The sequence below is a fragment of the Alligator sinensis genome, unplaced genomic scaffold (assembly GCF_000455745.1).
Source record: "Alligator sinensis unplaced genomic scaffold, ASM45574v1 scaffold366_1, whole genome shotgun sequence".
Lineage (NCBI taxonomy): Eukaryota > Metazoa > Chordata > Crocodylia > Alligatoridae > Alligator > Alligator sinensis.
Genome location: NW_005841851.1, coordinates 2,201,176 through 2,217,975, shown reverse-complemented (window position 1 = coordinate 2,217,975; position 16,800 = coordinate 2,201,176). Strand labels below are relative to the sequence as shown.

The following is a 16,800-nucleotide window of genomic DNA, read 5'->3' as shown; positions in this document are numbered from 1 at the left end:
CCCTGGGTTGGATCTGGACCGTAGAGCTCCTTGCAGGCTAGATTCGTTCAGGGGCACACAGTGGCAACTCTGGCTCTGACCTGGGGCATGTGGCAGTGACAGCAACAGCAGCTCCAGATCCTTCTGCATTTAATGTGCCGGAGCTGCTGTTGTGTGTGCTGTACTGAAGTGGCAGTTCTAGCCCCAGCACGTCGGCTCCAGGATGGGGTGGTGGTGGGACTGGCAGCCCCAAAGCTGAAGCCACAACGGTGGTGGTGAGCCAAGAGCTCTGGTTGTCCTCCAGCTGCTGTCATGCCTTACTTGTCTTCCTGCCACTGATCGCCATATCCACAGGGCCCAATGACCCTAAATTCTGTGACAGGCCACTTCCCTACCATGTCCCCCAACCTTTGGTGGCTAATGGCAGGCTGGATAGAGCAGCTATGTGTGCTATATGTTTGACTCCCCTGCCCCCCCAACTTAATTAAATGCCTGGATAGGGTCTGATGCAGCCAAAAATTAGTGCAGCATTTACAGCACACAAGCTCTGAAAAATCATCTTATGAAGACAGATGGTGTTTCTTGAACTGCAGTCTCAAAAATAAAAACACAATATGCATGTATTAACTTACTGTTGTATTCAATAAGCATAAATAAAAGCTAAGAAAGTCATTGCTTTCCCCCACCCCCTCTTCTTTTGCTTCTCCAAAAAGATAATAGGATACAATTAATATTTCTTTTTATAAATGTAAAGGATCTTGTCTGCCTAAAGATATCTCTACATTCTCTCACGTGTCTTATTTGTGTAGCTCAGCATGGTTAACTAGTCTTAATGAACAGGGTCAGTAAGGGTTGCCATAATACATCACCTTAGATGAAGTTTCAGGAATGCACTGCATTCTTTCAAACAGTTGGAAATATTGGATTGAAACAAAGGAAATGGTATGCATAATCTAATTTACAAATGAACAAAAATTAACTTTTTTTTTCTTAATTTAACAGCAGTTGTCAAATAATCTTGCATTTCTAGCTAGGGACATTGTATTCTTCCTTCTGCTTGCTGGTAGTAGCCAGTATCTTGGGGATACAAGGCTGGGTCTGATAATCAACTTGCGTGTATAAACACTGGGCACTAGTGTTGAACTTTAGGCAGCCACAAGAATGTGAATCCTCAGGGAGGAACTGAGATGTCCTATACAGTGTATGGGGAAAGATAGGCATTTCAGGATGAGAAGGGGATATGGCCAGTAGGCTGGTTGTGAAGCTGCCTTCATCTGTCTAGAGCTAGGTGATAGGGACTGGTGAGGACAAGAGCATGCCATAAATTCTGACCCCAGGATACTGCATTTAAGGCTGAAGGGAGGCACCTCTACTGGAGGTCCACAGTAGGGCTGTGCAAAATGGCACTGTTCCATTTCGCCTTGAGTTTTGACGGTTTGACAGAACAGTGGTTCGTCTCTAATTTCATTTAGAGTCAAAACAGCTGTTCCGTTCTGTTCCATCAAAATAGAAAGGCTGTTTCAATGCTGTTTTGAGTTTTGCTGGGGATGGGGAGTCAGAGCAGCTGGGCTGAATTCCCATCCCCCAGCACTAGATCACCCTGGGGCTGCTTCCCCATCCCCTGTGCTAGATAGCACCAAGCTGGGCTGCCTCCCGCACCCAGTGCGATCTAGTGCGGGGGATGGTTGAAACATTTCGAAAGTTGAAATGTTTCAGCCAGCCTCGTTTTGTTTCAAGGTAATTTTGACGGCCTTTGTTTTGTTTCGATTTTGCTGTTTAGACCTCAGAATTGGTCGAAATGGAACAGATGGTGAAATTTTGCACAGCCCCGAGTCCTCTGCTGAAAGTAGGAGTTTATGCCACTTCTTTCAGACAACTGAGCAAAGTTTGCTCCTGTTCCTTAACATAACTGGTGGTGTTGCATCCCTTTTATAGAAGTCTCACCCTCAAGTACTTGCTCAGGAAGGGGTGGATCCAAGTTCTGTTCCCTCTTGTTTGGCAGTGCCCCCACCCAAAATAGCCTCCAGGCCACTCATGGGAGGTGGGACTGTGGGTTTGGATCCCCTCAGGCAGGGGGACAAATCAGGGTGACTGACTGCCCCGGGCCCCATGGACAGTGTCATACAGGCCACACTGCCAGCAGCTTCTGTGGGCAGTTGCCACCCCCTCCTCCCCCCCACCATTGGCTTCTGCCGGTGGTTGCCACTCCACTCCCCCTTCCCACACGCACACAGGCTGATGTGCCCCGGGCCTCACACACCCCTAGGGATGGCTCTGCCCTCAGGTAAGAAGAGGGATTCAGCCATACCTCCCTCTTCCCTTTCTGGGCAAGTGTTTACCCCAGGCTATTATGCAAATTGGGTATCACCAGCAAGCTCTGAAAGTGCCATAACTGTTTTATGTGGTCCCTGATTCTGCAGTATATTAGGCATAGTCTGAGAACACCTGCTGGATTGAGTTTCTCTTATGGTGCTTAGGTGAAGGCTTATCTGCTTTCTGGAGCCTGAGTGAGCTTAAGCATGAGCTTGGTGAGCTGCTCAGCTTTGGCAAGACTTTGGCAGTTCTATGTACCCCATGCACTTGGGGAACTTTGAAGTCAAACAAGGAGGTGCTTAAGGTTAGAGTTTTTGACGTCTCCTGAGCTAGACAACAGCTGAGCAAGGGTTTTCAGGATTGCAGCTCTGGTTTTAAGCACCCAAATTCTGCATAGGTGGGGTTTTTTTGTTTGTCTCTTTTAAAGATCTGGTTCCTCTCTTCTGGCCCCTTGTATAGATGCTCCCCTTTCTCTATAGTCTAATTTGCAAAAGGGAGATTTCCTGCTAATACCGACTAAACTTATTGTTAGTTGTAGTGCATACAAGGGACAGAATAGTTCCTGTAGATAGTACGCTCTTGTGCTTTCTCCCCATCCCACCCCCCAAGTTGCAGATTGGTGTCACCTTTCAATGTCCCACTTCTTTGCATTTTTTGTTGTTGTTTACTGCGTGCTTCGTTTCCTTTGTTGTTGTCAGGTTGCTTTAATCTCTTTTATAAGTTACTTGCCCTCAAAAGTTTATCATGGAACAATAACGAATATAGGGGTTTGTTACTTTTAGAGTGTGAAGTGTGTAGTAGGTCCAAAGCAATAATGAGACATGTTGCATTGCTTTATGGGGTCATATCACCAGATTCTGGCATTTTTCTAGAACAGTGAAACCTGGTCTTATCTTGGTTCTGCCAGATGTGGTGTCTGGAGGAGGAAGCAACTAAATGCACTGTTCTCTTAGTGTGGGCCTTCAGCTAGCTGTCAAAGTGGCTGTTGGTCATGAACCTAACTGATTCAACATCTCATTTAGTTCAAATATGCTCAACCTGTTTTTACATTGTAAAGGAAATGGATGCATGCAGGCTCTATTCTAAAAGATCTTTACAGCACATTTCTCAAAATAAATTATGTTAGATTCTATTAACAGATTTATAGTAACCAGGAGGAATGGGTAAAATGATTAGTGCTGTATGGCAGGATGTTTTTTGAACCATGCCCTTTTGTTAGATTAAAGTTCAAATCACATATTTCTGTTGATCTATATTGGATTAATTCAGAGGGAGACTGTCAAGGTATCGCCTATGTTGCAGGTTTTGTGTGGCAAAATCTAGACTTATAAAATGGTGCATTTGGCACTATGGTTGCCTGTGCCTGTGCTCCAGTGGTTTCTGCCTAGAACATGTTGGCCCAGATTTGATAAATAGAGTCTTCTGGAGCGTGATTAAAACACTCCAGCATGCTGCAATGCCTCCTGTATTCAGTGTCCTGTGTTTCAAAGTTGCGGTGGGAGTGTTTTACATTCAAGGTTTAGTTAAAGTGCCCCTGCCACCATTTTGAAAGGCAGGATGCTGAATACACAAGACACTGTGGGCATTTTAATTAGAGCAGCTCCCAAGAGCCACACCAATTAAATTGTCGTGTTTCCCCCCCCCCCCCCCCCCCCCCAAAACAAAACCAAACCCTGCAGCACGTGTATAGGCACCGTATATTTAGTTCTAAAACTTCAGTGAATATGTTTAAGGCACTGTTAATGTCATTCTCCTACTGCTGAAAAGAGAAATGAGCAGTTACAGAGAACAATTGCATATTCAGTAAAACAATTATTGTTTTACAGTTTGGAGCATTTTGGGGAGATTATTCCTTTAATCTTATTGCTTCCCACAAGAAGAGTGAATTTTTCAAAGCTTAATAAGAGTGCACATAGAAACTACAGGAAAATGTTCGAGAGCACTGCCAATATGTTTTATCAAGCAGTGCTTTTTCCACTAACTGAGCAAGCAATGTAGCCAGCAGGCCTGGGCTGTTTGTTACGTCCTGAAGCCAGTTTATTAGGCTCAAAGAAGAGTGAATCATTCCCTAGATCGCACCCACTGGTATTTTAAAAGGCAGGTTAACAAAAATCAGCGGATACCCATGTAGAATGGCAGAATTATATATTTTACAACTAACCTAACCAAAATATGTAATCCTGCCAACCCCCTGCTCCCTCCTACCCGTCCTTCCCCCCACGCTTCCAAACCCACTACTTTCTCCCCACCTTCTCTGAAGTTTTGAAGCCATGTGTTCTAGCATCCTGTGGCACACTCTGGGTAAAATGAAGATCAACCGGGCAGTCCTCTTTACAGAATACCTTGGTGGTAAAGTTGGTATTGAAACAAGGGGTTACTTGGGTTCTGCACTTGCTGTCTGTCTGTTGGTAGACATGAGATGGATAACACAGAACTAAAGCACTGAATTCATTCCTAACCTGGTAAACAGAGTTGGTGTCAGGGGAGGTAGGCAAATACAAATATGGACTAATCGGCTTGTTTTAAAAGGATGTTTACCTTTTCTTTGAATTGAAAATCAGAGTAATCATTATGAAGTGAAGCAGTCTGGAATTTTAGATGATCATAAGGATTACTTTTTCCCAACTTGGCGTGGTAGTGATATTTTGACTTTTCCAGTGAAAGTGTGGAGGGACCTTTGATGGGCAAAAAGACTAACTTCCTCAAGTCTTATGTCAACACTAGAGCCTGTGGCTAAGATGACTCTAATTTGTTTGAAGATTTTATTTACGTCATTCATTTCACCACCTGACCGTGGCAAATACACTCCTCCCCATGGGCTGAGCCAACGCTGTACAATATAATGATAGTGTGTCAAGATTAGTCCGGTACAGAGGCTGTCAGCAGTACTAAGAGCACCGTGGTTGCCAAGAAAAAGACAGTTAACGCAGTGTTTAAATTAGTTGGAGAGATGAGGACATTCGCAGGTCATTGGAGTAGAAGGCTATTAAGAATCTAAACTGCCGATGATAGTTTCAGCTTTTAAGAGTTCTCTTTCTTATGTCTGTGGGCTTCTAAAATGTCATCTGATTTTTCCTGGTTACTGAGAATATTTTTAACAAGTGGACTATAATGGAAAATCCTGGACTAGAGTGTGGTGGCAACAGTTTGTATGTTAGTGTAAAATCTGAGTGTCTTCTGTAATGCTAGTGTTGGTGACTGTCTTTTATAAGCAAGCCTTCCAAAATAATGTGGAATGATCCAGATGAATGGAATTAATTTTTAATGACAAGCCAGTGGTTTGAATATATTATTGTGTTAGCTTTAGGCTTAGTTAAACTTTTTTTTGAAAGGGAGTTTGGCTTTTTGAAACATTAAGAGCCTATTGAAGATTTTTAACACTCTTTTTAAAGGGATTTTTCTTTGAAACTGAAACCACCCCCCACACCATTTATTAGGATTATTTGAAACATCAAATTAAATAGTAATCTTGGACAAAACTAATGATAAAATAAAAAGTGATTAGGTCTAAGACTTTTCCAGAGCTCTTTTTTTTTTTTTTTTTTTTACCTTGCCTGACTTTTTTTGAAGTAAATCATGAAGATCTTTGAGCATGTTATGAATAATCTCTACTTAAATAGAACTACGGGGAAGTGGTAAGTACAGCATAATAAACGCAAGTTGTTTGCAGGAAGGCGGGGTTTGAATAAAGTCTGTATTGGTTTGGATGTGTTCTCAGATTACTAGGTGAAACAGTGTTGATGCAACCTTTAGTTCCTAAAGTTGGCAGGGAGTTACCATGATTAGTTGAAACCTTTTAATTCCTTCTCATGCTTTTTGTTTTAGATACAGGGGTATACATGTAAAACTTCTGCAATCTCATGTATTGTTTTTCTTCTGCAATTTATTTAGGGGTCGTTAATATTGAAATTGGCTTGTGAAATTTGAATCCATTTTCCTTGGCACTTGTTTTTGCAGCAATAAAATATTAATCTCGGGCTCACTACCTGTAACTTTCTGTCTTGTATAGTTCCTTTTTCATATGTAGATCTTCAAAGCAGCATTTTTGGGGGGGTTCATTCTACTACAGTTAATAGTTTGATTAGGATACCAGAGAGGGTTTCCAAGTGCATGTTAGTCCTACTGCGTGGTGATCTCTGAGGCTCACCATTAAATGCAGTATTAAAAAGAAAAGAAACTTAGGGTCTTAGATGGGCATGGATGTAGCTGAAATCCAATCCCTGTGTTTCCCCTTGAAATTCTGTCATTGTGTATAAGAAAATATACAGTATTGTCTTGTTTCAATGACTGCATTTGGGGCTTCTGTATTACTCTATAGTCTTTAGTTAGCGCTATATTTGTACATGCAATATATATACAAGCAGCTCTACTTCTATAGCGAGCTGATCTCTTCAGCTTTCTTACAATTCAAGGAATTGCCACTCTGCAGGTTGGAGCAGCCAGTGACAGTAAAATATCCCTGCTTTTTCTTAACTGTTAAACTGCCAATAGAAGGCTATTCTAAATCTGTTTGTGAATTTGGCTTGTTCAGCATTTGCAGTAATCCTCTTTTCTACATGGATTATACCAGCAGCACATGGGGAAAAAATGAGATGCTTATAAACCACTAATTACAAGTAAGAAATTGTTTGCTTAGCTTTGAAAGTTTGTCATTTAAGCAATTAAGTAAAGCAAAGAAGCAGTTGCATGTTTTCAAATTGGCAAGACGGATTATAGAACAATAAGTGTTGCTTCATAGATATGGTTGCAGCTGAGGTTCCATTATTACATTGATTTTTTTTGTTTTGTTTTGCCCTTAAAAATTCATAGCAAGCAATATGAGCTTATAATTCATAATTTGTATGGAATTTGAAGAGAATTCAATAACCTGAAAATAAAATAATAATAAAAAATCTATTTTTGCCAGTGTGACAAAACTCCGATTTCACCAGGTATTGATGTACTTTTATTTAGGTGCTCTTTTACAGATGTGGGAAGTAAAGTAGTGGGTAGGAGGGTGGGTGGCTCTTTTGTTTTATCTGGGTTCAAAAAGAGCCCCGTAAGGATAAATAAATTGGTATGTTTTTTCCTCTTTTCTGTGTTGGCACAGTCAAGCCTGTTAGTATGTCCTTTCCATTTTTTAATGTTGAGGTTGTTGTTACTGTGTACCAAAAGGGGGAACGTGTACTTATCTGCCAAGATGTGCCTGAAGTCTTAACTTCGCCTTGATTTTACTTTTATCAAAGAATACAATGAGTTTGGTAGCTTTTATTTCTCAGTAAGCTATTTAGGTATGTTAACTATCGTTAGCACCATTGCAGTATCACAGAAGAGGAAATAGGAAATGTTTACATTGGGAGCTTTCCAGACCAGAGTCAAAAAAACATTAAAATTCCTTGCATAATGTATGCAGGGGTTTAGGTTGTAGCGGTGTTGGTCTAAGGACATAGGCAGACAAGGTTCCTTGGGTGAATTTGATATCTTTTATTAGACCAACCCAAATAGTTGAAGAATAGTTATTTAGCAAGCTTTCGGGTTCAAAAACCCTACGTCAGGCTAAGGAAGTTTCAGCAGTTGGTGTGTGCTCTTCCTGGACGGAAAAGCACACACCATCCAGGAAACGCACACACCAACTGCTGAAACTTCCTTAGCCTGACGTAGGGTTTTTGAACCCGAAAGCTTGCTAAATAACTATTCTTCAACTATTTGGGTTGGTCTAATAAAAGATATCAAATTCACCCAAGGAACCTTGTTTGCATCATGTATGACGCTTTTGATTTTAATATGATTTCATATTAAGAATCGTACTGATGTTTAAGTAATACTCCAAACAACAGTAATGAGAGGCAGAAAGTAAGTTAGCTATATTTGTCTGAAGAAAAACTGCAGTTGAGAGATCCTGCACCCACAGAATGCCTTAATTTAGCCAGAAAACAGGTTCTGGCTGAAACTAGGTCTGATTCCATGAACTTACTAGGAGAAATGTACGTTTAAAAGAATTAATTGAGATAAAACTGTTTCTCCCCTTTCTTACACCAACGTAGACTCAAGATAAATGTTTAATTTATATTGGTGTTGAAGAAAAAAATATATTTTTCATGCTGCTGCTTTTTCAAGTTCTCTAATTGGATGTTTCATGCCATTAAGGAAGCAGACCAAACAGAGTCATCCTCCATGAAAGGGTGAGGGGAGGACCACTGCTACCAGTGTTAAGGCAGTGGTGTGGTAGTTGAAGTGTTTTAGTGGCTGTTGCAATGCTTTTGGCAGAATTAGAGCCCCTGGTCATGAACATGACTAGCGTGTTTGCAGCTGCAGGAATGGACACCTTCATCAATATAACGTGAGTTTATCAACCCAATGGGGAAGCTTTTGTATACTCGGAAGTAAACCATTTTTGTTTTAGAATACCCATCTAGTCAGAACCCTGTATAGAAGAGCACTGTTTGACTCAAAAAAATTGTGTGTATACGTATTATTAATAATCCTGTAAACTAACTTGAACTGTATCCTGGATCTCTAATTTTTTTTTTTTTTTAAAAGCATTCTACATTTCCATACAGACTGAACCAGAATAGTCCCACTGCAAAATTCAGCAAGATATTTGCTGAAAGTTGGAAAAGCTCTGCATTTTAGGCAATATGAATATTTAGCTGTTTATGTTAATATTTTTAATATTTTACTTGCTTTCTATTTTTTAATGACAAAATGTGGTCAGGGGATTTTTAACACAGTCCACCTTTTCAGGTAAAGCTTTTATTCTTTGGATTCTTCTCCATAGGCACATTCAGGATCCAGCAAGCCAGCGGTTGACATGGAACAAACCTCCCAAGAGTGTCCTTGTTATCAAAAAGATTCGTGATGCTAGTCTGCTACAGCCCTTTAAAGAACTGTGCGTGTATCTTACTGAGGTAATACCACTTGGGAGAGATCAGAGCTTTTGGTACTTACATTTAAATGAAATGTTCTTACTTGCTGTTCTAGCTTTATTATAAATGGAGTTAGAATCATATATGCCGAATGAGTCCAAATGTACAGAGAACAATAGACATAATTGATTGCAAAACTCAACGTGGAACCAGTCTTTTTTTTCCTGCTAAACAAGCTCAGCTTAGTTTCCCTTTAAAGAAAACTACCCTTCTCATTGCATATTATATGAAGGATCTTATTCTGCAGTTTTAATACAGAACGAGGATAAATATTTATTCCATTAAACTGAGAAAATAATTAGCTAATTTGGAAGTATGGTTATGTCACAGGTGCATAGTTAAGATTCCAAAGGCTAGTTAATTTTTATTATGTGACCTTTGTCTGACAGTTTCAATAATAAAATATAGTAATAATTGCTGTAGGTTTTAACAATACATATAGAAGCTAAAAAGCACTTGTGAAAATCACAACATTTTAAACCAGTATCAAATACTGGTGGAAGTATCAGATGTGGTGTTATATTGTTAAAAGATTTATTAGTAAATGTTTTTGCTTCTTCTAGGAGAACAACATGATAGTTTATGTAGAAAAGAAAGTGTTAGAAGACCCAGCCATAGCTCATGATGAAAATTTTGGACCAGTGAAGAAAAAATTTTGCACTTTCAGCGAAGGTAGAGTAATGTTTCTTTAAAACTGGAGGTCTGATATATTGCCTTTTCATCTTCTGGTTTCCCTAGTGATTTGTTCAGATGAATCAAGTTTCTCTGAAATCTATTCTTGATAAACTCAAGCAGATGTTGTTTTGATGGTCTGTTCATTATTTCCACTTCTAAATTAACATTAGTGTGCTGCACCAAATTTACATGTGTAAATTGAAATCTTTAAGTTATGTAAATTAACCTTTTTAATGTTATCCTCTAGATTATGATGATATCTCCAATCAGATAGACTTCATCATATGCCTGGGAGGAGATGGGACCTTACTTTATGCTTCTTCACTTTTCCAGGTTAGTTCTATAGAAAATAAATCTTTATTATTTGAGGCGCTCTTCCCAATCAGAACTTTTGTGCAGGAGTCAGTCTCGAAGATTTTTGCAAGCTTTCTCCTTACTTGTTCAGACTTTTCTGGCTAGCCACCTTTCTCTGTTCCTCTACTATAAGAGCTCTTTAGGTTAGTAGTGCTCAAGTTTTTGGCCCCGCACCAGACAATGAGCCAGTTTGGCCTCTGTGCACTGGGATCAGGACCTAAGTCCTCACATTGCCTTCAGCTGGTCAGAGCCCAGTCCTGGCCAGGTTGGGGCTGCACAGGACCCTGAGGCCTAATTCTGATGTGTGGGGCAGCATGGGGTCCGAAAGCCCAGTCCCAGCAGTTCAGGGCTCAGTGCTGTCCCTGCCCAGCTCGGGCACTCTGCTGCCTTGTACACCCCGCCTCTAGCATGCAGGAGCATACCCTGCAGCCTGAGGGCTCCCCACAACATCTGTGAGAAGCCCCATGGGCCAGAGTACATAGCACCAGGGACCTGATCTGGCCTGCAGGACAGTGTTGAGCATCCCTGTGTTGCCAGTTCCATCTTTGTTTTTATTTTTGCACATAATTGAGGTCAAGCACATTTAGGATATTTGCAGACAAGTTGTTATGGTACTACTTAAACATAAAAAGAATAGGGATAACACACGCTTTAGTTGTGTAACACTGAACAACTTTTAAATTATTCCTTTTGACAGGGTAGCGTACCTCCAGTTATGGCTTTTCATCTTGGATCTCTTGGATTTCTTACTCCATTTAACTTTGAGAACTTTCAGTCCCAAGTTACTCAGGTTATAGAAGGTAAGAATTTTTTTTCCACTGTAAGAAAAATAGAAAATTATCTTTGCAACTTTTAAAAGGCTTGTTCTCTCCCTGTTTTGTTAGGGTTTCCTTTAACAACTGAACTGTCTAAAATCAGTCATTTGATACTGTAGTGATTATTGCAGTATCATTTTTTACATTGTTTCGTAAAGTTGGGATGGCCTTGTGCTTGTAGCATGTAAGGAAAGATCAGGGAAATCATGTGGGTGTACTCATCAACCCACACACACAGTAACAATCTAGGAGTGATGGTACTGGAAGATCTTAATGACCTAACTTCTCTGTTCCTGTGAACATTATCACATTAAAGTGGTAGGAAATTGGACCTACAGTGATCAGGAAACTTTTAAATGTTCCAGGTTTTCTTTTCTTTTTTTTTTTTTTTTTCTCTCTGAGTTAATGCATAGTTTACATATGTTTTTGGCATTTTCATAAACAGTTGACATGGAGAATCAGAAAAATTACGTGCTGTGTAAGTTCTCACTGAATAGGAAACCTTGACTCTTGAGTGCTTGATTTTCTAACCTGAATGTGCATTTAAACTAGTTCTTGGTATTTAAAGTCTTTTTGAGAGAGAAGGAAAAAAAATGCTATAACTTGTCACCTTGGTATAAAGCTATTCTGGTTGTATAATTAAGTAATTAAAAAGCATTAATGTAAGTCTCATGTTGCTAAATTGATATGTTTGTGAATTTATAAAGATGAACTGGTTTCTTTATGCCAAGTTTAAGTATCAGTGAGGATTATCGAACAAACCAACTGTCTAGCTTCTGACTTCAGCAGTTATAGGCCATTTGCACATAAAGCTTTAAGAGTCTCATTGAACTTTCAAAGGGATAGTTGGTTTATATGTTTGCATTATTTAAAGTTATCTCTTTCATTCCCACCCAACTTCAGTTTTGAGGTGAAGTTAAGCCCACAACATTCTGTTGTAAAAAACCTAAGGAAAACATTATGAGCAAGTGAAAAGTGGAGAAGAGCATTTCATAGCAGTTTGTTAGTAACTTATTGTGAAAATAGTAAAGTTGCTTATAATATAGTAGGTACACTCTAGTGTGCGTGCGTGTGTGGGTTTCATCCTTTCCTTCCTTTTGGATTGCAGGCAATGCAGCACTTGTTTTGCGGAGCAGGCTGAAAGTGAGAGTAGTAAAGGAGCACAGAGAGAAGAAAGTGATACAAAATGGTATAGAAGAAAATGGAATGGTACCTACAAGTCTAGAGAAAGAAGTGGTCAAGCAAATCATGCAATATCAGGTCAGAGCCAGAAGAGTGTAAAATGGAAAACAGGCAAAAGAACTAAGAAATAATTCATCCTACACTCAAGTTTCTCTAGTTTTTTCTTTTTCATCATATTCTGTTAACCCAGTATTATGACACTTTCTATATTGCTTCCAGGTAATTTCCTAAATAGGCAGTAAAGGGTGTATTGTATAACGTAGCATTTGCTATAATGCTGCATATGCTATAATCGTAATACTTTGTTTATATATTGCTCTGCACCAGAAGTTTTCTTGTATTTTGAAACCAGTAAATTGATTACAATGGCCTTTACAATTGAATGCCTCACTGGTGGATATAACCAAAGGGAGAATCCTATTAGCGCCATCAGCAACTTGCTTTTGGAAAATATATTTTTATCCCTAGCACCAAGTAACTATTTCTACTAGTGATCACTAAGACAGGATTATATAGCAACTCAAAGACCAAGATAGGCTGGTGAAGATTGGGGTGAAACTTTCAAAAACATATGTTACTTGTCCCTTGTCAATTACTATCTTGTCAAGCAAAAAAGAATAATTAACTGGTTTGGTGTCATGCCAGGTCCTAAATGAAGTTGTTGTCGATCGTGGTCCTTCCTCCTACCTTTCCAATGTAGATGTTTATCTGGATGGGCACCTTATAACCACAGTGCAAGGAGATGGTAAGTTAATGTCTCTTGATAAAAAGCTTAACCAGTCCCTATCTAAATACTAAAAGGAAACTAACTTCTACTTAGCTTGCCTCTACTTTTTTTACTTTTTCCATCTCACTGTTTTTGTGAGATGGAAATAAAAGCTTGGGTTTCAGCTCCTGGGCTATTGAAAACTGGGTGTGCAGAAGAAGTGAGAGTTTAGGCAACTGGCACAGTCCACAAAGCAGCACTGACATCAGTAAAAAAAAAAAAAAAAAAAAAAAAGCTTACAGAACACATTATGTGGAGGTGTCATATGGCAACTTGTTTGTATAGGAGAACTGGGGACAAAAGGAAGAAGTTAGAAGATGGTACTTGGGTGCCTAGCAAGTAGGGGTGCAGCAATAAAGATTTTTTTGATCAATACCAATGGTTGATTATTAACTAGCCATATCGACTGATCCAATTGCCAATATGCAGCCCAGCACCTTGGAGAGCAGTGTCTGGCTGGTAAGTCTGTTGGGGTGGGGAGGAAGGGGTGTGAAGGGGAAGCAGATCGAGGTCCCCACGGTGAGAGAGGGAGTGGGGCTGGGGCAGGGTGTGGGACAGAGCCGTGAGCAGCTTTTGCATGGGGGGTGGTTCCTGCTACTGCACACATCCCGGGGAGGCATGGGGGGGCATGCATCCCCTGGATCTGTGCATGAGGCTAGGGTGAGGCTGTGCGCTTGGGGTGGGGTGTGGTACCAGGCTCTTTCCAGTTAGGACTGGACCAGGACTACACTCATGGCAGGTGGTGGCGCTGGGAGGGTGGGCTATGGCAAATTTTGGGGTGGCTGTAGTCCACCCTATAGCCCGCTCTCCTAGCACCACTGTTGCCTGCCCCAAGCGCAGCCCTGGTTCAGGCCCTGCCAGAAGGAGTCCAGAACTGCCCCCGGCCCTGAGCATGCAGCAGGGAACCTGCCCTCACCAGTGCCTCTCCTGGGGTGCATGCAATGACAGGAGCTGCACCCCCCCAACCCCTGGATGAGTTGCTTATGGCTCTCTCCTGCCCCACCCAGCCCCGTTCCCTGCCTCACTGTGGGGGGCCTCGATCTGCCCGCGCACACCCCCCCCCTCCCGACTTACCGGCTGGACACTACTCTCCAAAGCACAGGAAGCCCTTGCTCTCCAAGCTGTTGGGCTGCATTCCTGGCCATGTGCGTGCTGTGGCTGTGCACATGCACACAGCATTTATCAGCGACATTATCGGCCACACCAGCTAAAAAACCTGATTTGCCAATGTCAGTTTTCCTTTTATCAGTGCTGATCCGATATGGACCAATGTATCAGTGTATCTCTAATATTAAATATTGACACTTCATCCTTAAAGCTCTTAACAGATATGAATCTTCCTACCCTCGTAGGTATGTGTGTATGTGCGGTGTACAGATGCGCAAATTGAGGCAAGAGAAGGAGTCTGTCAATGCTTGAATTGGAAGTTTCTGGTCCCCATTCATGTATCTGGATCACTCCTTTCCTTGGAAGTCTGAGTTCATCCTGTAGACTTCCCAATTTCATTTAACTCAGTCTCTTTAATATTTTAAAAGCTTATAGCTGAAATCAAGCCTCAGCTGACTCATGGTGGAGAAATCCAACTTGGGATAAGGTCAAATGTTTTTTTAGTAGCTTTAAATAAAGGAAGTGCAACTTCCTGTTACCTAGCCTTACTTTAAAGCAGTTGTTTTCAGCCTGTGGTCTCCAGACTCCTGGGGGGCTATAGACTACATCTAAGGGGTTTGCAAAAGATGACTGATTGATCAAAAATGTGAATACCCACACCTACAATTTGGAGGGGTTGGCACCTCCATTCAAAACTTCCAAAGGGGTCCGCAAATGAAAAAAGGTTGAAAACCACTGCTTTAAAGAATTACCTTCAGCTGAGCATGTGTAAGTAAAACTTGTGTTCCATTCGCAGGCGTTATCGTTTCCACACCGACTGGTAGCACTGCTTATGCTGCTGCAGCTGGAGCTTCAATGATTCATCCAAATGTTCCTGCAATCATGATCACCCCAATCTGTCCTCACTCATTGTCCTTCAGACCCATTGTTGTCCCTGCAGGAGTGGAGCTCAAGGTTAGCTTTTGTTCTCTTTGTTCAAAGACGTAAATTATCGGAGATAAGAACATTGGCCCAGGAAGCCCTTTCTCGTCCCTAAATCCAGACCCCTGCATTTGCAGACAGCCATTTACCCAAGGTTTCCTCAGAATGGCTGCTTGAAACCTCACACACCACTACAGGTACAAAATGGGTGCATCTACACAAGACGTTTACTATGGAGCTGCCTAATTAGCTCCACAGTAATCATCTCGGCATCCACACATGTAGCCCTATTAGGCCACAGTAAACTAATAATCTCTGCCAAAGGTTAGTACTTGTAAATACAAATACTAACCTGTGGCAGAGTTTTTTAGTGCATAGCAGTGCACGTGTAGACGCTGACAGGGCTGACTGGGGCACAAGAGTGTGCAGGCTGCCTCCTGGCTAGCCCCACACTGGAGCACCCTTGTGCCCATCCAGCCCTGCTGCAGCACATTGAGCTGGATCAGGGCAGCCTTAGACTGGCAGGTTGACCCCGTGGACCCTCTGCTAGCTGGGGCTGCTCCAACCCAGCTCGACATACTGTGGTCCTGGGTGCATGTTCAAACGCAGAGCCCAGGAGCAATAAATTCCGGTGTAGTATGTGCCGGGGTTATTGCTGTGAATTAATTGCATCTGTAGGTGTGCCCAATAAGAAGATAAATATTATAAGACTGACCAAAGCAAAGGACATAAAGTTTGTTTATTATTAGGCACCGTGCCCATATGTAGAATAATGGTTCTCAAGCATATTGATTCATGGCAGCACTCTATAACTTTTGTGAATTAAGCAGCACCCCAATTCAAAAACTAATTTATTTATTACAGTGCTTAGCTCCTTGCAGAAGTGTTGGGCAGTGGAAGCAGGCCACCTGCCAGGCAGAGAAGCGCCTGAGCCTGCACTTACCTGTTCATATCTGCTTATCTTCCTTGCGTCTCATAGCACCCTTTTAAAAGATCTCAAGTCACCTCAGGGTGCCCCGATACCATGGTTAAGAATCATTGATGTAGAACTGTCAGGAATGGGAATTTTCCAGACTAGCAGATGTAAGCAGATATACTTATTTAGAAGGATGATCATCTTAATTGCATATAGTTTTGCAAAAAAAAAAAAAGCCCCCAAAACGTGTCTTTTCCAGTCTGTGCTCAGAGTGAATTTTCTTTTAATAGATTTTGGCCACAGATCAATTTATTTCACTAGTTTTGTGTTTTAATATTTTGCACAACTCTTTTAGTGTGCTAGTCTATATAATGGAGAAATCTTGATGTTTTGTAAGGGTATGAGAAGTTTAAAAAGGATTTTTTTACCGTTTGAATTGCTTGCTTATTCATGGCACCTCATCAAGCTACAGTTTATCTATACAGTTGGCAGTATGGCGGAAGTCAATCATCTCGACGACTCCTACCATAAATTATGTGTATGGTAAAGTTGGCAAGTGGTCAGTTGGCTAAACAAATACAGTCAGTTGACCATTTATTTGGCCATGGTCAGATACTGTTAAATACTCCATGAAGCCATGAATGCCCGTGTATAGGTGGTGGTCTACCTTTTTTTTTTCCGTCGTGCTGTCATTTGTTAGCAAGGGGCAGAAGTGAGGGCTCCTTGCCTCCCAGTCCTGCAGGAGGCAAGACACATATATACATCACCTCCTCATCCCCTTTTTCAAGGAGCAGGCATCCTTGCCCTGAGCTCTTCCAGCCAATTCTCTCATTCCCTCCTCCCATCCATTAAGCCATGTGGGGCTGC

The 16,800-nt window shown here is 41.3% G+C and overlaps 1 protein-coding gene across 5 annotated transcripts in view; it reads left to right on the top strand.

The window, feature by feature from the left end:
* The window catches only part of NADK (NAD kinase), a 40,969-nt gene that overhangs the window by 17,497 nt on the left and 6,672 nt on the right, over positions 1-16,800 (top strand). For 4 of the 5 annotated variants that reach the window (XM_025211588.1, XM_006016189.2, XM_025211584.1 and 1 more), the window contains exons 4-10: positions 9,050-9,179; positions 9,761-9,869; positions 10,120-10,205; positions 10,924-11,026; positions 12,150-12,301; positions 12,869-12,968; positions 14,893-15,050. In XM_025211588.1, the coding sequence (XP_025067373.1) occupies positions 9,050-9,179; positions 9,761-9,869; positions 10,120-10,205; positions 10,924-11,026; positions 12,150-12,301; positions 12,869-12,968; positions 14,893-15,050 (838 nt within the window). Of the gene's footprint in view, positions 1-5,165; positions 5,928-9,049; positions 9,180-9,760; positions 9,870-10,119; positions 10,206-10,923; positions 11,027-12,149; positions 12,302-12,868; positions 12,969-14,892; positions 15,051-16,800 lie in introns of those variants that run through there. The other variant, XM_006016191.3, reaches the window with a different exon arrangement.